Consider the following 22,762-nt stretch of genomic DNA (forward strand, 5'->3'; position numbering starts at 1 on the left):
TTTGGTTTGTTTCCTCTCTCAGGTTTTCAATATGAATGCCCCTGTCCCTCCTGTGAATGAGGCCGACCCGCTGAAAGCCAACCAGTACCAAGCCAGTTATAATCAGAGCTTCGCAGGTCAGCCGCACCAAGTGGAACAAAGTGATCTTCAACAAGAGCAGCTACAATCAGGTGAGGACCCACTGAGGATTCTTATGCTAGGTACACACCATACAATTTTCTGTTATGCTGGGAATACACTGATCGTTTCTGCTCTCGATTCTCATTTTTCTTATCTTTTTCCATTTACTTCTATCAGAAATCGAGCGGCAAAACAATCGAAAGGGAGATTGGACATGTCAGAAATTATCTATGGAACCATCTAATCAGCTACAAAACGAACCGTGTATTCCCAGCATTAAGGGGCCCATACACCTAACGATTTTCCTGCCGATATACGGCCGATTTGATCACAGTGATCAAATCAGCTGTGAAATCGCCGCGCACACCGCTGACAGAACGATCGATTTCCGTCTGAAATCGATCGTTCCCGTCGATCCGTCCGTACGGAAGATTTTTCTCGATTGCCGGCGGGTCGGGAGTGTGTCGATAGCGGCGTTCGAATGCCCGACGACCGACGCAATACAGCGGGTATACATTACCTGCTCCGCCGGCGCGAGTCCCCCGGTCCCTGCTGTCTTCTCCGCTCTGGTCTGGTCTCCGGCATGCTTCACTTCTTCCTGCCCGGCAGGAAGTTTAAACAGTAGAGGGCGCTCTACTATATGCGGGGGGGTGGAGGTCTGGGGGTGGCAGCACCACCACCACAGATTGTGAACGGTTTCAGGCTGAAATCGGTTCACAATCTGTTTGCAGTAAGGTGGCCATACGATCCCTCTCTGATCAGATTCGATCAGAGAGCGATCTATCTGTTGGTCAAATCTGTTGGCAAATCGACCAGTGTATGGCCACCTTTATGCTAGGTACACACCATACAATTTTCTGTTAGATTCTTCTGTTAGCTTTTTTCCATGTTGTAGGTAAATCTAACAGAAAATTGTATGGTGTGTACCTAGCATTAGATTTACCTGCCAGATAGATCATTTCCAACATGTTGGAAATGATCTATCTAACCATCTATCTGCCGAGCAATTAAGCATTGTTCCACTCAGCAGGAGATAACCAGAAGACAATGCACCAGAGATAATGACCAGTCTCTACAGAAAAAAATCTAACAGAAAATCTAACTGAAAAATCTAACTGAAAATTGTATGGTGTATACTAGGCATTTCATCTGTGGATACACTAATCGAATTTTGTCCTTTCATTGTTCAATTTTAACACCTCCATGTTTAAGTGTTCTCCCCAGATCTTTTAAAGTGGATCCGAGATAAACTTTTACTCATTGCATAATTGTGTTCCTTGCATATAGTTTATAGGGCATTCCTCAAGCCAAATACTTTTTTGTTTTTGTTTTAATGCCCTAATTCCCCATAAACTGAACAAGCCGCTCCCACAGCTCCTCCAGCGCCTAGGCATTCTGAGTCCCGTATAGCAAGTGCTCATGGGAGCTCAGTCTGGGGGGGGAGGAGGAGGCTTTTCCTGAAGGAAAAGGAGGCGGCGTTACCAGCCAGAGATTTCAGAGGCAAGGGGAAGGAGAAAGGAGGAGGGGAGTGAAGTGAAGTTTTTTCACAGGCTGAGAGCTGGAGATGCAGATCAGCTTGCCTGTGTGTAATGATCACAAGCAGAATATGGCTGCTCATTGTATCACAGGATGAAATAATCATATACTGTTGAAGCTGTTTGCAGCTATATTTGCTGTGTAAACTATCTCTAAACTTTAGATACGATATATAGACAAGTTATTTGTTAGTTTTTCATCTCAAATCTGTTTTAAGCCCTGCGCACTGCCCGGCTTATTTTGGTGAGCGCTCGGCTGTCATTTTCACCAGTCTCTGGACTTTCCTCCTCACTCTTATGTGGCGCTCGCTTGTGTCCTGCTGCTGCCTGCCCGCACGCCCTACCATGCTAATGAGACCTGCTCCACTCTCCACCACAAAGATCCCCACACCCGCAGCAATGCCTATGCAGACTGGCAGTCAGACTTCAGCCAGAAACGCCTGATCTGCATGCTTGTTTATGGCTATGGCTAAAAGTATTAGAGGCAGATGATCAGCAGGACAGCCAGGCAGTCTGCATTGTTTAAAGGATTCTGAAGAAAAAAAAAACCTACGCACCTAAGGAGAGGGAAAGCTCTGGGTCCTATAGAGCCTTCCCATACCTCCTACGGTCCGCTCGTTCCAGTGCTGGCTCCCCGGTTCAAATCCCACGCCACGGGAGTCCGGGTGCTCCCAAAGACAGGCGTCTCCATACTGCACGAGAATGTGCGCTCACACAGGCGCAATATGGAGAGGCCTGTCTTTGGGAGCACTTGGACTCTCGAAAGCCTCCAGCAGCGGCAGAGAGCCGTCTCCGACCCATCGGTTGGAGACTAAAGGGAAACCCCGCGCTAGAACTAAGGGTCCGTAGATGGAGCAGAATGGCTCTACAGGACCCAGAGCCTCCCCTCTCCTTAGGCGAGGATCTGGTTAGTTTGTTTTTTTTGGTACTTACTTATTATCCCATCTGGAAAGTTTTGCAGCTTTTTGTTAAAGTTCTGTTTGATCCCCTAGTCAGATCTAACCATTTTTAAAAAGCTGAAAGTCCCAGCTTTCCTTTGCACTGGGTCCCGAGTCAATGCGATGCCCCATTCCCAAGTTGGGGGACGGGTGTCCCCTGCACTTTGCTGCACAGAGCACAGTGGAATTGAGTCTCCTGCCCATGCCAGTAAGACAGAGAGGAGAGGAGGGTGCATAGCTGCGCTGCTCCTTCATCTGTAATGAGAGACCCGGGGCACTTGACATAAGTTTTGAAGACACAGACTTATGCTTCGAAGGAAGAAGACCTACCGGTTGTGCTGCTTATTATCATGTCAGGTTCCTCCCGTACTTCTGTAGTTGCACTTTCTGCAGCCAAGTTCAGGGGACACCCCTTCTTTACATCCCCATAACTTGGGAACTGAGCATCAAACCGACTTGGGATCGGGTGCAACAGATAGCCGGGACTCCAGAAATGTCAGATCTTCCTAGGGGAGCAAACTGAATTTTAACAAAAACCTGCCAAACCTTCCAGACGGGATAATACGTAAGTACTGTGTTTGTTCGTTTTTTTGTTTTTTTTCCTTCAGGCTCATTTTTAACATTAAATATGTCAGCCTCCATATCCCTCTCACTTCAAGTTCCCATTATTAGATTTGCTGGAGCACTTGCGTTCTTCAGAGATCTCAGGCTTTCTGGGATTATGTGTCAGGAGTGTGACTGTGTCTTGTCTCTGTTTCAGTGGTAAACACTTACCATGCGGCAACGGACCAGTCTCTCCAAGCTACCGCTGGACATCAGCAGCAGACGCAACAGAACGCCGGCTTCCCCCGCAACAACCAACCTTTCTACAACAACCGAGGCATGGCCCGAGGAGGACAGCGTGGCGGCAGGGGCATGATCAACGGCTACAGGGGGCCATCCAATGGCTTCAGAGGTAAGAGGATGAAGCACGGGCTATTTACTGTATGAGCGGCTGGAGAGCAGTCAAGGCTTGACGTCTTTGTTGTTTTTTGTTATGCTCTGCAGGAGGATATGACGGCTACCGCCCTACCTTCACAAACACTCCAAACAGCGGTTACACACAGGCCCAATTTAACACACCCCGGGATTATACCAACAACTACCAGCGGGTAAGACATCGCTCCGGCTTGGGCTTCTTTGTGAAGATTAGGAGTACTTTTGGCTCAGATGGCTCTGTACAGTAGAATCATTGCATTAGATACTGCCTCTGCCTGTGAAGCATGAGTTCAACTCCCGAGTCAGAGAGGGGAATCTCCTTATTAGTAAATGCAGATATAGTAAAACGCATTCCCCAGGTTCCTACGTTGAATATACTATTTTTAGCAAATCTTGATATAGTAAATTACTTGCCCAGGTCCCTTCAAGTTCATTATGAAGGGATTTTACTGTGATGCTGTAAAATTACTAACTTACTTAGAGAGCTTTACCCAAAGTGTTAGGTCTCCCAGAGTCAGTTATAGGGGATTCTAGACCAATGGCCACAATATATAACAGTTACCTCTCTAGAAATACTCACCTAAAGGGTTATTAGGAACACCTGTTCAATTTCTTATTAATGCAATTATATAATCAACCAATCACATGGCAGCTGCTTCAATGCATTTAGGGGTGTGGTCCTGGTCAAGACAATCTCCTGAACTCCCAACTGAATGTCAGAATGGGAAAGAAAGGTGATTTAAGCAATTTTGAGCGTGGCATGGTTGTTGGTGCCAGACGGGCCGGTCTGAGTATTTCACAATCTCTGCTCAGTTACTGGGATTTTCATGCACAACCATTACTAGGGTTTACAAAGAATGGTGTGAAAGGGAAAAACATCCAGTATGCGGCAGTCCTGTAGGCGAAAATGCCTTGTTGATGCTAGAGGTCAGAGGAGAATGGGCCGACTGATTCAAGCTGATAGAAGAGCAACGTTGACAGAAATAACCACTCGTTACAACCGAGGTATGCAGCAAAGCATTTGTGAAGCGGATGGGCTACAACAGCAGAAGACCCCACCGGGTACCACTCATCTCCACTACAAATAGGAAAAAGGAGCTACAATTTACACGAGCTCACCAAAATTGGACAGTTGAAGACTGGAAAAATGTTGCCTGGTCTGAAGAGTCTCGACAGTTAGAATTTAGCGTACACAGAATGAGAACATGGATCCATCATGTCTTTTTACCACTTTGCAGGCTGGTGGTGGTGTAACGGTGTGGGGGATGTTTTCTTGGCACACTTTAGGCCCCTTAGTGCCAATTGGGCATCGTTTAAATGCCACGGGCTACCTGAGCATTGTTTCTGACCATGTCCATCCCTTCATGACCACCATGTCCCCATCCTCTGATGGCTGCTTCCAGCAGGATAATGCACCATGCCAAAAAGCTCCAATCATTTCACATTGGTTTCTTGAACATGAGAATGAGTTCACTGTACTAAAATGCACCCACAGTCACCAGATCTCAACCCAATAGAGCATCTTTGGGATGTGATGGAACGGGAGCTTCATGCCCTGGATGTGCATCCCACAAATCTCCATCAACTGCAAGATGCTATCCTATCAATATGGGCCAACATTTCTAAGAATGCTTTCAGCACCTTGTTGAATCAATGCCACGTAGAATTAAGGCAGTTCTGAAGGCGAAAGGGGGTCAAACACTGTATTAGTATGGTGCTCATAATAATCCTTTAGGTGAGTGTAGAACTGTTAGGTCAGAATATTTCATATAAAAATGTATTCCTGTAGTTGTATACAAAAATTACATAGAACATATTTTTATTGCTCATTCTAGCGCTATCAACAAACCTAAGAAACGTATTGGTTAATAAAGTTACATTAGCAAACCTATTATATCGTACATTACCTGAGTGTATTTAGTTTTCTGAATTCAGCAAATCCCCAACCGAAACATGCTATCTTTATACTGGTAAAAAAAAAGACTTGCTCCTCTTCTGATTCATACGTATGCCCTCAGCCTTGTCCATCACCACCAGAATATGGTTTCTAATAATAGCCCGACTACTTTAATTTCTCTGATTTCCCAGACATTTATTTAGCTAGCAGTGTTTTTCCCAGATTTGTTTTCCAGCCGGGTGGCACAAAAAAGTAGCCGGGTGGGGTACAACAGGGGAATGGAGGGCCAGCACATCACTGCTTACAACATAGGAGGCAGATGAGGAGGTGAGCAGATTATAGCTGTGTGGTTACCAAAATTAGCCGGATAGAGCACCTGGGGAGAACACTGGTTGTGAGTCCTACAAGAACTGTCTGGGAAGTACAGAACTTTTTTTTTTTTTTGTCGCTGGCTAGAACTTCAACAATATTATCTTGAAAGAAGAAATGTCTAAAACAAAACAATAAAGAAAAATAAGGCCAGACGCCCTCTTGCATTTGCAAACCTCTCTCAAAATGCTGAGGGCTGGTTCACACTTGGAAGCTTTTCAGCGCTTGGCTGAACAGGGATTGCAAATCGCGGTAAAAATGCAAATTTTTGTAACACAAATTTGTGATGTGCGCTCCCATTGTAAACTAGCCCTGATAGTGATTGTGCAACTTAAAGAAAACCTGTAACGAGAAAAAACCTCCCCTGGGGGGTACTCACCTCGGGATCCTATCGAGGCTTCCCCCTCCTCCTCTGTCCCACGGCGGCGGCGATAAAGCTCCTCGAACAGCGGGGATGTAAATATTTACCTTTGCGGCTCCGGTGCACTGTCTGCTCTCCACTCGGAGATAGGCGGAAATAGCTGATGTCCGTCGGGCCGCTCTACTGAGCAGACGCAAGTCTCCTGCACCTGTGCAGTAGAGCGGACCCGACAGATCGGCCATTTTCGCCTATTGCCGTGTTGAGAGCCGCAACAGCGCCCCCGCTGGAGCCGGGAAGGTAAATCAGCGCTTGTCAGGCTTGTGGAGGGAGGATTCCGGGACACTTCAGGGGAGCCAGCGCTGGATTGCCTGCAGCTACAGGGGAGGGGGAAGCCAGATTGGGACCCTGAGGCTTCTCCCTACTGAGGTGAGCACCCCCCCAGGGGAACTTTTTATTTGTTACAGGTTCTCTTTAAAAGTGGAGCTATTTTTGGGCCCTGCTTTCCCCTGTGAAATAGCTTCGAAAATGCTGCATGCAGGACATTAACTTTCATTAGCTTAGCTTTCCAGAATCGCTGGCGATTTGGAATCGCGGCTGAAAGGGGTGGGGCTATAGCACTTACAAAGTATTTCTGATCTTTGCTGTTCTGCAGAGTGTATGCTAACCATCTCCTATTGTTTCGTTTTTTTAGGATGGATATCAGCAGAATTTTAAGCGAGGCACGGGGCAGGGCGGGCCTCGGGGGGCACCTCGAGGTAATGCTCAAGCGATGCACTCCTAACAGCTACAGCAGGCTTCATGGGGCACGGGCCTGAGGAATAGAAGGAATATTTTTACCCCCCTTTTCCCCCTCCCTCAAATAACAATGCCTAGATTGTGTCGGCCACACTAATCTCCCCGCAGCACCTAGAATGGGAAGCCCCCCGGCCTCGCTCGGGTGCTGAGTGAGGGGTCCGCTCATGTGAATGATCCATGCCCAAGTAGCCATTAAATGCTCGACTGGGAATAAAAAAACAAAACAATGCTTTTCGCTAGAATGACTCGCCTTTTTTTAACCACAGAATTTCTCCTGAAAACTTGAAGTTTAATTTATTTTTCTTTCTTTCTTTTTTTTTTTTTTTTTCTTTTCAAGCTTTACTACCTGTCGCTGCCTTTTTCTTTTTCCACCCACACAGAGTGTGTAAAACTTCATTTTTTTTTTTTCCTCCCCTTCTTTCTCTTTACTTTTTATTTTTATTTCTTAAACTTTTTTGCAAGCAAAGCTTAAAACTGTTTTACCCACCCCTGCTACTCAACTTCCCAGGAAAAAAAAACTCTGAATTTGTGAATCGTTGCTTGAGTTTCAATAAAGTTGTGTTAAGTCAACTGCAGCTGGTTGCGGAGTTTTTTTCCGGTGTGGTCTGTTAAACACGGCACGTTTCGTTGGCTGGGCCATCTCCATGGTGACGGTATGAATCCTGACGCCAATAACAGGCCGTAAACCTTGGTGTTGTGTGATAGATGGGGGTTCTGTGACTTGTTTCCTGGAAGTGGCTGGGCCTGTGGGCGCCAAAGCACAGTGTGCACTCGTGTTTTTATTACTGTTTTGAGAAGAGATGCAGCAAGTCTTTTGAACATCTTTGTTTTTGAATGCGGACAGGTTGTCGTTTAGCTTGTACGCATAGTATTTTAGTTGGTGGTTTAGTTGGTTGGCGTGTGTACGTACTTGTCAGGTCAACAACTCGCTGCGGCCAAATGTATCAAAAGTGAGTTAATTAAATGAAGCAGGCGGCAATGTAACAGATGAAGCCGCCGGCTTCGGCTCTCTCTCCTACCCCTGCCTCTCTCCTATACAATACTGGCAGCCAGGGACGTGCGTGTCCCCCCAGAGTCGTTCGTCGTGGCAGGGAACCCTGCCGTTCATTCTTGCAGAGCGAGTGTTGGCAGAAGCAATGTCTGCAGCCTCCCCGCTCTGCTTGTTTCTTGCGACTAACGACTCTCGGGGACACGCGTGTCCCCCGGCTGCCAGTGTTCTATAGGAGAGAGGCAGGGGGAGGAGAGGAGGCAGAGCCGAAGCCGGCAGCTTCATCTGTTACATTGCCGCCGGCTTAATTTAACTAAATTAACTCACTTTTGATACATTTGGCCGCAGCGAGACGGCCAGTAAAAACATGAATCGGTACATTACTTAGCTCAGTTGCACCCGGCTAATGGAATAGTACTGAAAAATCATTCAACCAAAACGCCGACTCCTCCGTTTATGAAACCATCGACTCCAACTCCAGGTACTCAAAATCGCTTCGACTCGGACACCACAGCCCTGGTACACACACAAACGTGTCAACATAATAAATGGACAGCTAAGTTACGTGTCTGGGTGTGTGTGTGTGTGTGTCTGGGTGTGTGTGTGTGTGTAGTGTGTGTGTAGTGTGTGTGTGTGTGTACAGTGTGTGTGTGTGTGTATACAGTGTGTGTGTGTGTGTAGTGTGTGTGTGTGTGGGTGTGTGTGTGTGTGTGTGTGTATATAGTGTGTACAGTGTGTGTGTGTTGTGTGTGTATATAGTGTGTACAGTGTGTGTGTGTGTGTGTGTGTGTGTGTGTGTGTACAGTGTGTGTGTGTGTGTGTGTGTGTGTGTGTGTGTGTGTGTGTGTGTGTGTGTGTGTGTGTGTACAATGTGTGTACAGTGTGTGTGTGTGTGTGTGTGTGTGTGTGTGTGTGTGTGTGTGTGTGTGTGTGTGTGTGTGTGGTCATGTTGTACAGTTGGTTGTGCGTTAAAGGACACCCGAGGTGAAAATAAACTAATGAAATAAACGATTGTATCTCTCTTCCTTCTCCTAAAAATCACTTTTTAAGATATTCCACAGTTTTATTTTATGTTTAAATCTACTTTAAGTTTTAACTGTCTTATTGTTTTTGCTCAATGACACATTCATTGAAGTATGCCAGAGCTAAAATGTATGAACTAGTGACCCTTTTTATCTCTTTCCTGTTCTCAGAAGTCATTTTCTGCTAGAAAGGTGTTTTATAGTTTGAATTTCTTATCAGTGAGGGTCACACTGTAGTCACTTCCTGTCTGAGTCAGGACTGAGTCAGCCACTTACATATCTGATATTTAACTCTTTCAGGCAGAGAAAGAAAAAAAAGAAACCCAGCATAGTCATTTGTGTGCTAGGAACCTGTACATAAACAGGTCTATCTCATTATGTCACATCTGGTACCCTTTAAGTTGGATGTATGTATGAAGCCTAAACCCCAGGGTCATGTAGGAGACCAGAAACCCAATGATGCCGAATTGATTTATACATCATTTAATGTAGCTATATGTGTATTCTCACAAAAATGAGGGAAAAGAGGTGCCCAGGAATGATAAAATACACTAAAAGCAAAAATAAAATGAGAAATGAGGTGGCTTACCTCAATGACGACAATTCATATACAATTATTTATTAGTATAAAGCGCAAGCAACTTGTTTCGTGGGAACTCGCTCACTTCCTCAGGCCAAATAAAGTGCCTACAAGCTACATGTTGTACATTAAGTTGGATGTGTGTATGTGCCCCAGGGTCATGTAGGAGACCAGAAGCCCAATGGTGCTGAATTGCTTTTATACAGCATTCAATGTAGCTATTTGTGTATCCTCACAAAGGTGGGTTGCAAATCTTTGCAATTACTGCCAGAGCGTACGGGAAAATAACCGTCCTTGTTCGGTTTTCCAGGTCTGTGGTACAGGGACTGTTTGGTCGCACTTCCCGGATTTTTTTTGAATGAAGCTAAAAAACGAACACCTCTGAAGAGGCCTAACAATGTCAACAATGAGTGAGACGGCCAGTGCATAAAAAAGGTCTATAAAATCGCATGAGAAAGGAGAGGTAGTGTATCAACTTGGTGGCTGATCGACCATCTGATTCGATGATTATCAAATCGAATGAAAATTAGTGCTTCCAAGAGCATGCGCGATCGACAATGTGACCAAATTTGGGCTGGAATTGATTGTATCGATCAGACAATGCTGCAAGATGTCTGGCTGTTGTGGTCAATATTGGGAGGAGCGTTGAAACCCCCGGCAATGTTCCCCCTAAGGTCAAATGTTCTTGCCCAGTGCATTGTACCTGTCCTTGTCTGCCGCTGGCTCTGTGCTCTGACTATATACTCACCCCACTTGGTTGCTAGCATGCATGTGGATGTCGCGCACACACCCTTCTCCGGCCTCCACATGGGACGCATGTATGGAAGGACCCCGGAGCCGGCGGCGGACATGGACAGGTAAAGTATACTGCACGGGGGGGTTGGGGTTCACATTTTGGGGGGGAGGGGGCAGTGGCAGATGCGGCTTCACAAGGCTGACCCCCAATGGATTTCAGTGAGGAATCTGCCTGCAGTGTATGGGGAACTGTTTTTTATGCATTGGGTGCCTCTACCCCGTTATTGACACTCGGGAGGAGGTAATCTAGCCCACCATGGGCTCCAATCAATAGTGTTTTTTACCCCTGATTCAGAGGACCTGAAAGGGTTGGAGAAGATGAGGAAGTGGGAGGGAGCATTGTGGAAGGCCTGCCTCTTCCTGTATGGAAATTTAATTTATCCAAATTTCAGATTTTTTTTTAAGGAGTGATTACCGTGGGGGGGGGGGGGGGGGGTTTAACAAGGAGAGGAACGGACAACGCACAGCGGTATATAGATCCAGCATGGACGCACCTCTGTGCTTATTTTAGTAGCTTTGCCTCAGGTCAGGTGTCCTTTAAATGTTGCTGCAAGCCTAAATAGCTAGCATCTAATTGACAATCATCTTTAGTTACTGTGAGAGGGGGCGGAGTTTAAGCAGTCAGGGAAAAGGATGTAGAATATTTGTTCCAGCAGATAATTAGAATTTTAAGATTGCAAAAACCAAACAAAAGTACCTGGGTGGAGACCAACTAGGGAATGCAGGGCCGGGTGCAACCCCATTTACAGTATAGGAGGAGGAGGCGACAAGCCAATGACAAAGACGGGTGCTCACCAAAATTAGCTGGGTGTAACGCCCAGCTAAAAGAGCTTGGGGAGAACAGTGCATTGAAATTTCCCATGCATATTTTTTTTTTTCTCGAAACCTTGCCTGTATGATGGATGCAGGCATGGGCTCTGGATACTATTGTCATTTAGATCTGAGTGATGTGTCCATGTAAAAATTGCGCTCGGTAATTTGAGTGTCGGGTATTTGAATATTAGTAATATGAAATACTATGTCTAACACTAACCTCTCCTCCCTACCTACTAACACTACCCTCCCCTTAGGCTTTGATACATGCACAACACGAAACATACATAGACATATGACTATGGCAGGGACTAGATTGTGAGTTCTTCTGAGGGACAGTCAGTGACAAGACCATATACTCTGTACAGCACTGCAGAAGATGTCAGCGCTATATATAAATGACATAAGTGATGCAACAAGCCTGGGCTGAATTTTCTTGCTGTTGTCAAGGTGGTCAAATTTTAGTTTTCGTTGAAAAGACATTCGTCCATCAAGTCAAACCAGAAAATAAATAAGCAATAGCAAAACAATATAGCTAAAAGTTAGAAAATGGGGTGGCTTGCAACTGCGGCCATGATGCACAGCCCATGCACTGACCACTTTAGAGGCCCTGCAGTGACCTATAGTAAAATGCAGTAAATTACTCACACATTTTTAGTGGTAATTTTCCTGGTTGTAGCATCAGAAACCCTTCCTATATCTATATATTAGTATGTAGCCCCTTCCAATGATGCTGTGTGCCCCCACAGAACGCTAGACGCCAGGAGACCGTGCTCATGGTCGTTCTGAAATGTTGGATTAACTATTCTATATCACAATAAACCTCATGCAAAATCTTATTTCTGTGCCGACATCTGTTCACTGGATTGACTATTGATGGCGTGGTTGTACATCGTATTGTTTGAGCACTTAGTCTACATCCAGGCTTATACCCTATGGTGTGCAGGGTTGTACTTGGTTCTATGTGTGAGAGTCCTTTCCTTAACACACTTGCATAGGGTGAAGTGGACTCCAAGTTGAGTCACGATGTCGTACAAGATGTTTGGGCAGAGCTGAAGTCCAGGAAGAGGATCCTTGCATAGGTGTCCATTTTTTTCAAGGTGTTCCATAATGTATTCCAGGCTGATGTTGATGGCATCATCAATGGAACTGTATGCAAACAGGAGTGGGTCGATGAAGTCTGTGGTCTTTCAGGTGTGACAGGACCTGTCTTTCAAGGATCTTAGCATCAGTGGATTTTAATGCGATAGTCCTGTAGGTGGTGAGACATGAGGCATCCTCTCTGTGGGAGTCCCCAAGGCTCGGGCCTTGGCCCCCTACTGTTCTCCCTATATACATCCTCCATTGGCAAGGTTCTCTTCTCCATGGGTTTTAACTATCATCTGAATGCAGATGACACCCAGATCTACCTCCACACCCCTGACACATCCACCACTAGCATGGACAAGGTCTCCTCCTGCCTATCGGCCATATTCTTCTGGATGTCCGCGAAGTTCCTGAAACTTATCCTGGGCAAAACGGAATGTATGATATTCCCGCCCCGGCCATCCCTGACCCTCCCAGATGTGCATGTCACTGTTATCCACACTACCATTTGCCCTACCTCTCAAGCCTGCTGTCTGGGTGTCACCCTGTACTCCGCACTCTCCTTCACTCCCTACATCCAAAACCTCACAAAGTCCTGCAACTTCCACCTCGGTAACATCTGCAATATCCGCCCTTTCCTGACCTCTGCCACCACCAAACTCCTCATCCATGCCCTCATAATCTCCCGCCTTGACTACTGTAATGCCCTTCTGTCTGGTCTCCCTATGACCCAAGTAGCCCCACTGCAGTCTGTCATGAATGCAGCAGCCAGAATTATCCACTCCTTCCATTGCTCCACCAGGGCGGCTCCCCTCTGTGAATCCCTCCACTGGCTTCCTATCCAGTCCAGAATCAGATTGAAGATACTGTGTGAGGCCTACAAATCTGTCCACAAATCCTGTCCAACCTACATTTCGTCTGCCGCTCACTCCGCTCCTCCAATGAACTTCGCCTGACCGCCTCCCGCATCACCCAGTCCCATGCACGCCTCCAGGACTTCTCAAGAGCTGCTCCAACACTATGGAACTTCCTATCTCCACCCATTAGGGCAGCCCCCTCCTTCAACATCTTCAAGAAGGCCCTCAAAACGCACCTTTTCACTCTGGCCTACCACCCCTCACAATTGCACTAAACCTACAGCTGTACTCTGGTCCCCTACCTTTTGTGTCCCTACCTCTCCCTCTAGATTGTAAGCCTTCAGCACAGTGTCTTTGTGTCTCCTACCTGATCATGCACCTCCATTACTGTGCATCCATCCTATAGATCTGAGTGAACTTGACTTGCCTAATCTCCATGCTCCCCTCCAGTGACTGACTAAGCATTACCTTGTACTCCTACTGTGCTGCGTGATCTGGTTTGCATGTATTCCTGTATTGTCTTATTGCTGTATGTCACCCCTAAATATTGTCTGTAACCCTAACTAATGTCCAGCGCTGCGTAATATGTTGGCTCTTTATAAATCCACACCTTCTAGAGATTTGGTGACTATGGAGGTGAGTACAGGAGCCAGCTGGCTATCACAAGTTTTTGCTGACACCCCATCTGTGACTGAGGCTTCCCTAAGGTATAGGTATATCACATGCTCTAAAAATCTTAGTGAATGGTCATGCAGTTTATTGGTAAGTTACCGAACTATTACTGCATGGGTGAAAATCTTAGTGAATTTTGAAAAAAAGTCTTAATGGGAATCTGAAGCGAAAATAAACAGATATAATTTATATGTGTAGTACAGCTATGAAGTAGAACATTATTAGCACAGATATGAGTTTTATATTGTTTCCAGTACATGAAGATTTAAACTTCAGTTATCTATGCAAAAGAGCTTCTCTGAGCTCTCCGACCAAGCTTGTTACAGTGCTGTTTTCTGAAGCACTCATCTCAACCTGCCTCTCACCGTTTCTTGTTTAAGGTTTTTCTGACAGGAAGTTCAAAGCTTCATTAGTGCTGCTCTGTTTCATCATTTAAAATAGTGTGATTTGTAAACTGCAAATATTAGAAAATGATGCATTGTTATAAAAAAAAAAAAAAGCTATATGACAATAAAAATGACTCTCTTCTTTGCTACTAATGTTCTTCATCTATCCATACTAGATATATAATTCATTATATAAGTTCTTTTTTTTCTGCTGCATTGCCACTTTAAACCTAGAATGCGGTAATTCTTCTGACTTTATTTTTTGATGACCGTGTCTTAGTGACTGCTAGCTGTTTTAGTTGGTGTGTGTATTATGCAGTGTTCTCCCCAGGCTCTAGTTTTGGTGAGCACCCGGCAGTCATCGGCTCATCTCCTCCTCTGTTGTAAACAGAGTTGTGCAGAGAAGCACCTGCCCAGCATTTTCTCATCTCACCCCACCCGGCTACTTTTTCATGCCACCCGTGTGTGTGTGTGTAGGTGTGTGTAGGTGTGTGTGATGTGTGGTGTGTGTGTGTGTGTGTAGGTGTGTGTGTGTGTGTGTGTGTGTAGGTGTGTGTGTGTTGGGTGTGTGTGTTGGGTGTTCTGAATGTTATACACTGCTGCTGTCTTCTGTTCTACCTTCAGCGGTTTCCTCCTCCCGGGTACAAGATTTATCCTGCTCAGATTCTGCAACTCTTTTCTGCAAGAAACTGATTTTTTCAGAATCAGTTTTATTCGCCAAGTGCGATGGGAGTCGTACTCGGAATTATTTGTGGTTCACATGGCATAGGCAAGTTCAAAAACAGGCAAACATAAACACAGGCAGATGTGACAAGTCATTACAAGTGTACAAAAGTATATAGACAATATCTACAGTGTGAGCAGGCCTGGGAGGCCTGCGTACAGTCATTAAGATCAAAGAGTTTATAAAAAGTGTCGATAAAGCTGGCTGCGTGGCCTGGGAGGCCTGCGTAGAGTCATTAAGTTCAGTAGGTATTGGAGACCTGGCTGCGTGGCCTTAATGTCCCGGCTGGAGTGAGGCTCAGACCTGAAGTGAGTACTTCCCTAGTTTAGCATCCGGACCGCTTGATGGAAGAAGGAGTTCCTGCGCCTGGTGGTTTTGGATGGGATAGTTCTATAGCGGCGACCCGACGGGAGAAGATCAAAGTAGCGACTGCCAGGGTGGGAGGGATCGAGAGAGATCCTGGTGGCCCTTGTCTTCATCCTAGCAGCGTGGAGGAGATTGAGAGCTGGCAGTGGAGATCCGATGATTCTCTCCGCATCAGTGATTACTCTCTGCAGCTTATACCTGTCCCTGGCCGTCGCGCCAGCGTACCAGACAATGATTGAAAAACAAAGGATGGATTCAATGGTTGCAGTATAGAAGCTGATCAGCAGTTCCCGTGGTATGCCAAATTTTTTCAGCTGACGCAGGAAGAACAACCTCTGCTGTGATTTCTTTAGAATTTTGCTTTTCCTGGAAGACACAAAACTCTGAATTGTAAATCAAAATTCATTTTATCAGATCTCTCCTACTAGAAATTTAGTATTTTTAGAGCGCCAACTTCCATAGAGCTGTACAGAGTATATTATCTTGTCACTTAAAGGGACACTTAAGTCAAACCAAAAAAATGAGTTTTACTCACCTAGGGCTTCCAATAGCCCCCTGCAGCTGTCCGGTGCCCTCGCCGTCTCCCTCCGTTCCTCCTGGCCCCGCCTGCAGCCACTTCCTGTTTCGGTGACAGGAGCTGACAGGCTGGGGACGCGAGTGATTCTTCGCGTTCCCAGACACATTAGCACCCTCTATGCTGCTATATGGTATATGATATATGCTATAGCAGCATAGATGGCGCTATTGTGGCCAGGAACGCGGAGAATCACTCGCGTCCCCAGCCTGTCAGCTCCTGTCACCGAAACAGGAAGTGACTGCTGGCGGGGCCAGGAGGAACGGAGGGAGACGGCGAGGGCACCGGACAGCTGCAGGGGGCTATTGGAAGCCCTAGGTGAGTAAAACTCATTTTTTTTGTTTGACTTAAGTGTCCCTTTAAAGATGAACTGTAGTGAAAATGAAGTAATGAATGCGTTTGCTTATTGTTTACAATATTCATTTATAGATTTAGTCAGTGTTTGCCAATGTAAAATCTTTCCTCTCCCTGATTTACATTCTGAAATGTATCACTGGTGGTGACATACTTAGTTCTGCCAGGTCATCTGTACGGAATGTTCGTTTACTTAAGAGGAGCTGTTAGGTATAGGGTCTCAGAGAAAAAAACATATCAGTAGCTAAATATTGGCTGTACTTACATTACATATGCATTTCACTGTCCACGTTTGGATTTTACAGAATTTTTATGTAGTATTTGTAGAGAATGATGCTCCTGACAGCTAATGGCAGGTTCCATGTTTGTCTGTCTCCTATGAAGCCAATTGTGTGGTCATGTCCTCCCTGCTTCCTGATGATTCCACTCACAAAAAAGATCGTAATGGACAACACTACTGTGCAGTGAATATTAATTAGCCATGTGGCTAGGAACAATAGCGGACTCATGCAGTATACTCTAACGGAACATGTGCCCTGTGATTTTTCAGTGCTGTGAATTAGGCTGCTGTTACAAGCTGCTGTAACATGAGCCTGTAACGTCTCACTGTGAAAGCAGCCTTAGTGCAGGATAGGGAAATGAAGGAGGAGGACCCAAGGTAGTGCAGTGGGGAGAAGCAGCCCCAGAATGCTTTGCAGTATCTGTTATGCGTCCTGCCGGCCTCCTTAGGAGCTTGGGAATAACGAGCCCTGCTGTTCAGCAAACATCAAAGTAAGAGAGATTTTTACCTTCAGTATTGCCTTTTTGGCTTCCTTCTAAACTGTTTTAACACAGGAGAATAGAGGTTTAAATTAGCTTTTGCAGCCTGACAGTTACTCTTTAGAGTTCTATGCACAGAGGAGGAAGATGCTGGTTGCTTGGCAGTTGTAAGCAGCCATTATGTCCCACAATTCGAGGTTCACAGATAGCAAATTGTCAGGACCATGGTTATGACATCACACTGTGGGAGGGTTTTCACCTCCGTATTGGGCACAGAGGCCACACACTTAAAAAAAGGAGCAGCTTCCTCGGAATTAAGCTCAATCCTTGGTTATAGTACATCTTTACATGTCCCTCAGAAGAGCTCACAATCTAGTCCTTACCATAGTCCTATGTCTATGTATGTATTGTGTAGTGCATGTATCATAGTCTAGGGCCAGTTTGGGGGGAAGCCAATTAACTTATCTGTATGTTTTGGGGATGTGGGAGGAAACTGGAGTGCCCAGTGGAAACCATAGGCATGAGAAGAACATACAGTAATAACTTCCATGCTGATAGGGCCCTGGCTGAGATATGAACCAGGGACCCAGAGCTGCAAGGCAAGAGTGTTAACCACTATGCTACCTGCTCTTATCTGTATTGTTCCAAAAAAAACAATAAAAATGTTAACCTCCCTATTTGCAAAAGAAATAAGACCGCTTGTTATGTGCTGAAGGGTTTAGCCACATTGACCTGAATACTAGGAGCACACTAGGCAGAATCGCTAGCGCTGCAGAAAACGCGTGTCCTTGCCCATAATGAAAGTCTGTTTCCACAGTTAGCAACATATTGAGGAAATGAAAGAGCACAGGCTCAGTTCAAGTTCAGGCTCGAAGTGGCAGAGCAAGAAAAAACAGTCATTCAGCCCGCAGACCAGCGCCAAAGACCTACAACATCATCTTGCTGCAGATGGAGTCACTGTGCATCGTTCAACCATTCAGCGCACTTTACTCAAGGAGATTCTGTATGCAGAGGAATCATTTTCTCCGCCCACAGCACAAACAGAGCTGCTTGAGGTACGCTAAAGCTCATCTGGACAAGCCAGCTTCATTTTGGAATAAGGGGCTGTGGACTGATGAAACTAAAATTGAGTTATTTGGGCATCACAAGGGGCGTTATGCATGGAGGAAAAAGAACACCGCATTCCAAGAAAAACATCTGCTACCTACAGTAAAATATGGTGGTGGTTCCATCATGCTGAGGGGCTGTGTGGCCAGTGCAGGGACTGGGAATCTTGTCAAAGTTGAGGGACACATGGAATCCACTCAGTATCAGCAGATTCTGGAGACCAATGTCCAGGAATCGGTGACAAAGCTGAATCTGCGCCCAGGCTGGATCTTTCAACAAGACAACCACTCTAAACACTGCTCAAAATCCACTAAGGCATTTATGCAGAGGAACAAGTACAACATTCTGGAATGGCCATCTTAGTCCCCAGACCTGAATATAACTGAAAATCTGTGGTGTGAGTTAGAGAGCTGTCCATGCTCGGAAGCCATCAAACCTGAATGAACTAGAGATGTTTTGTAAAGAGGAATGGTCCAAAATACCTTCAACCAGAATCCAGACTCTCATTGGAGCCTACAGGAAAGGGGTTTAGAGGCTGTAATTTCTGTAAAAGGAGGATCTACTAAATATTGATTTCATTTCTGTTTTGTGGTGCCCAAATTTATGCACCTGCCTAATTTTGTTTAAACCATTATTGCGCACTTTCTGTAAATGGAATAAACTTAATTTCACTTCTCAAATATCACTGTGTGTGTCTCCTATATGATATATTTAACTGACATTTTTTATTGTAACAACCAACGATTTATACAGGAAAATTATGACGATTAACAAGGTTGTCCAAACTTTCGCTTCCCACTGTAATGTATTTCAATGGAGATGCAGAGGATGTGTTTTTACATGCATTTTTATTTCTTAAAAATATACCGGGAGACGTCTTGGTAAAAAAAAAAAAAAAAAAAACTGGGCTTACCGACATCACGCCACACGGACCAGTCTCTCGCTGTTTGCTTCGCTCTCCCATCGCTGCAGCCCGTTCACTCTGCTGTCCATACTGAGCGGGTCAGGAGCAGTTTTCATTGGCTCCTGACCCTGTGATCACTGTGAGCCAATCACAGTGATCACAGTGTCAGGAGCCAATGAAAACTGCTCCTGACCGGCTTACGTAACTCTGCTGCCACACTGACAGCAGAGCTTGTGGGCTGCAGCGACGGAGAGCGGTGGGTGCTGTAATTGAAATCTACGCCCTGGCAGGGATAACCGGTCCCAAACAGGGCATAGATATCAATTACCGTGGTTTGAAAGCGGTTAATATCTGCAGCCTGTGCCAATCATTTTGTGGATGAGGAATGAGGTTGTGATATTTCTGAAAATGATCAATTTGCTTTCTGTTTTTCTTTCCTACGCCACTTCCTCTGGCTGCTCATTTGATCATGTGACTGTTCTTAGACCTGAATGGGACAGCAAGTTTTCTTTACGGCAGAGTCTGCATTCCATAATGCATACCAAGCTGTGGCTTAATGATAAAGAGAACCAGAGATGAAGCACCTTCTCGTATTTTACCTTATAAATCAGTGGGAACATGACAGTAAACACCTAATCTGCTCTTTGTTTCATTGTTCTCTGTTTAATCTGACTGTTATCACCTCTGATAAGAATCCCCGACTGAGCACTCAGTCTAGCTTTGCTACGGAAAGATTATAGCGGAGTCTGTCTTCTCTGGTGTCTTTTCAAGCCCAAGCCTGCCCCCTTGTGGCTGTGCTGTAATGACTCAGCTATAATTATTCCCTGCAAAGCCAGACTGAATGCTCAGTCCGGGATTCTTATCACAGCTGATAACAGACACTTTTAGCAGTGAGGATGAAACAGAGAGCATGGTAAGTGTTTTCTCTAATGTTCTTACTGATATATATGGTAAAATACACAAGGGTGCTTCGTCTCTGGTTCACTTTAAGCGCTGGTTGGCAGAGCCACAGAGACCAGGGTTCCTTGTGCTCTGAACACCGCCCTCCACTTGCCAGCAGATTCAAGCTGTAAAACTTCTTGATAAATGGGCATAGGTTATGATTAAGAAGCCAAATGACCTTCCTAATATAAATATATATATATATATATATATATATATATATATTACGGTATATAAATAAATATATATATATATATATATATATATATATATATATATATATATATATATATATATATATATATATATACACCGTATTTTTCGGACTATAAGACGCACTTTTTGTCCCCCAAAAGTAGGGAGAAAAAGTGGGTGCGTCTTATAGTCCGAATGTGCCAGCTTACCGTTCTGGTGCTTGTTTCTTTTGTCATGTAAATCAATGTAATGACGTCTGCGGTGGGGAGAAAGCAGCAGCAGCGCGATCCAAAGTCCTTCTGAGCGGCATAGCAGCAGCCACTGTGTAACATGGCAGTACAGTACTTGTCCTGGCCGGGCCGCCCCCTCTCAGCGCATTAGCCTTGTATCAGCGCCATGGAAAGTGCTTGTGAGCGGCATAGCGGCAGCCGTAGTGAAGAACGCGTCCTGGCCGGCCCCTCTCCGTTCAGCAGCCCTGTATCAGCGCCATCCAGAGTGCTTGTGAGCGGCATAGCGGCAGCCGCTGTGATGTCCGGGGATGCTGCACGTGGTTTTGATCCTCATGTCAGCGCGAACCTGGCAGCGTTGCGCGGCTTCGGCCGCTATGGCAACAGTGTCCACACAGGCTTCCGTATTGCCCTGGTGCCCTCTCATGACGTCATGAGAAGGCGCCAGTAAACAGGGCAATACGGAAGCCTGTGTGGACACTGTTGCCATAGCGGCCGAAGCCGCGCATCGCTGCCAGGTTCGCACTGACATGAGGATCACAACCACGTGCAGCATCCCCGGACATCACAGCGGCTGCCGCTATGCCGCTCACAAGCACTCTGGATGGCGCTGATACAGGGCTGCTGAACGGAGAGGGCCGGCCAGGACGCGTTCTTCACTACGGCTGCCGCTATGCCGCTCACAAGCACTTTCCATGGCGCTGATACAAGGCTAATGCGCTGAGAGGGGGCGGCCCGGCCAGGACAAGTACTGTACTGCCATGTTACACAGTGGCTGCTGCTTTGCCGCTCAGAAGGACTTTGGATCGTGTTGCTGCTGCTGTCTCCCCACTCCAGATGTCAGAATAATTTACAGCATGAATACCCACACGTGACTACTTTGTGAAGATGTCATCCAGGCTGGTGAGATGTGAAAGGTCATTGTAGTGGTTAGTGTAGTTGGGGAGGGGGGAGCAGGGGTTTGTGTAGTATAGTGCAGAGTAGCTGAGGGGGGAGGTGGGGAAGGTATCAGGGGTTAGTGATTTGTGATGTAATATAGTATAGTTGGTGGGGGCAGCAGGGGTTAGTGTAGCTGGGAAGTGTAACTTAGAAAGGTACATCTTGGGGAGAAAGGTCTATAATACACTCCTGGACTATGGATGCACCTAGATTTAGTATTTTTTTTTTTTTCCTGGTTTTTGCCCTCTAAACCTAGGTGCGTCTTATAGTCCGGAGCGTCTTATAGTCCGAAAAATACGGTATATATATATTTATTTTTTTTTTGAAGTCTCATTTCATTTTTTTTTCTTTTTTAGGTCGCGGAGGGTTCCCGAGACCGAATCGAGATCTGCCACAACTGAACGGTCAAGAATTCAATTGAAAACCCGTTAGAGTGACCCTTACCAAGTTACCAAGTTTTCATTTGTCTGTTCTTTCCCCCCCCTCGCCAGAGAATCTTATCACGAGGGGACTGCTTATAGTTTGCTGGTTTAACATGAGATTGCGATTTTCAGCTTTTAATCTTCAAAACTAATGTGAACTTAAGAAAAAAATATGCACTTACCTATGCAGAGGGGAAGGCTCTGGGTAATATACAGCCTTCCCGCTCCCCTTGTTAAGCGCTGGCTTCCCGTTTGAATCCCCCGCGGTGGGAAGCTTTGGGAGTCTGAGTGCTGCTGAATAGGGGCGGCTTAATACTGCGCATGGTGGGAGAGCGTGCTTGCGAGTGCGCAGTATGGAGCTGCCTGTCTGCAGGGCACTTGGGCTCCCAAAGACTTCTCAAGCCTCCTTCAGCGGCACAGAGCAGTATTTGACCAGTTGGTCGGAGAATGCTACCGGGGGGAGCCAGCGCTGGAATGCGGGGATCTCGGGAAGTCTCAATAGGATCAAGAGCCTTCCCTCTCTTTAGGAAAGTATCTGGTTGATTTTGTTTTTTTAAAGAGACTCTGTAACAAAAAATGGTTTCCCCTGGGGGGTACTCACCTTGGTAGGGAGAAGCCTCTGGATCCTATTGAGGCTTCCCCCATCCTCCTCTGTCCCACGGTGGTCTCACTGCAGCCCCCGGAACGCACAGCCCACACTTTTTGTCAGGCTGTGCAGTATTGACCTTCCCTGGCTCCAGCGGGGGCGCAGTTGCGGCTCTCTGCTTGGAAATAGGTGGAAATAGCCGATCTCTGTCGGGTCTTCTCAACTACGTAGGTGCAGGAGACTTGCGCCTGTGCAGTAGAGCGGACCGACAGCAATCGGCTATTTCCGCCTATCTCCGAGCGGAGAGCTGATACTGCGCCTGCGCTGGAGCCGGGAAGGTAAATATTTACATCCCCGCCGTTCTGGGAGCTTTATCACTGCCGCCGTGAGACACAGGAGGATGGAGGAGCCTCGATAGGATCCGGAGGTTTCCCCCACCCGAGGTGAGTATCCCCCAGGGGAGCTTTTTAT

The 22,762-nt window shown here is 46.0% G+C and overlaps 2 protein-coding genes across 5 annotated transcripts in view; one reads left to right on the forward strand and one right to left on the reverse strand.

The window, feature by feature from the left end:
• Positions 1–5,592, reverse strand: part of LOC137538134 (CD59 glycoprotein-like) — a 472,510-nt gene extending 466,918 nt beyond the window's left edge. The window contains exon 1 of the mRNA XM_068260153.1: positions 5,586–5,592. The gene's annotated coding sequence lies outside the window, so the exon portion shown is untranslated. The remainder of the gene's footprint in view (positions 1–5,585) is intronic.
• The window catches only part of CAPRIN1 (cell cycle associated protein 1), an 86,196-nt gene extending 63,732 nt beyond the window's left edge, over positions 1–22,464 (forward strand). For 2 of the 4 annotated variants that reach the window (XM_068260148.1, XM_068260147.1), the window contains exons 15-19: positions 23–170; positions 3,354–3,548; positions 3,641–3,744; positions 6,890–6,953; positions 21,640–22,464. In XM_068260148.1, the coding sequence (XP_068116249.1) occupies positions 23–170; positions 3,354–3,548; positions 3,641–3,744; positions 6,890–6,953; positions 21,640–21,704 (576 nt within the window). In that variant the 3' untranslated portion in view covers positions 21,705–22,464. Of the gene's footprint in view, positions 1–22; positions 171–3,353; positions 3,549–3,640; positions 3,745–6,889; positions 7,564–21,639 lie in introns of those variants that run through there. The other 2 variants (XM_068260149.1, XM_068260150.1) reach the window with 2 other exon arrangements.
• Positions 22,465–22,762: the final 298 nt, after the last annotated feature.

The sequence above is a fragment of the Hyperolius riggenbachi genome, chromosome 11 (genome assembly GCF_040937935.1).
Source record: "Hyperolius riggenbachi isolate aHypRig1 chromosome 11, aHypRig1.pri, whole genome shotgun sequence".
Classification (NCBI taxonomy): domain Eukaryota; kingdom Metazoa; phylum Chordata; class Amphibia; order Anura; family Hyperoliidae; genus Hyperolius; species Hyperolius riggenbachi.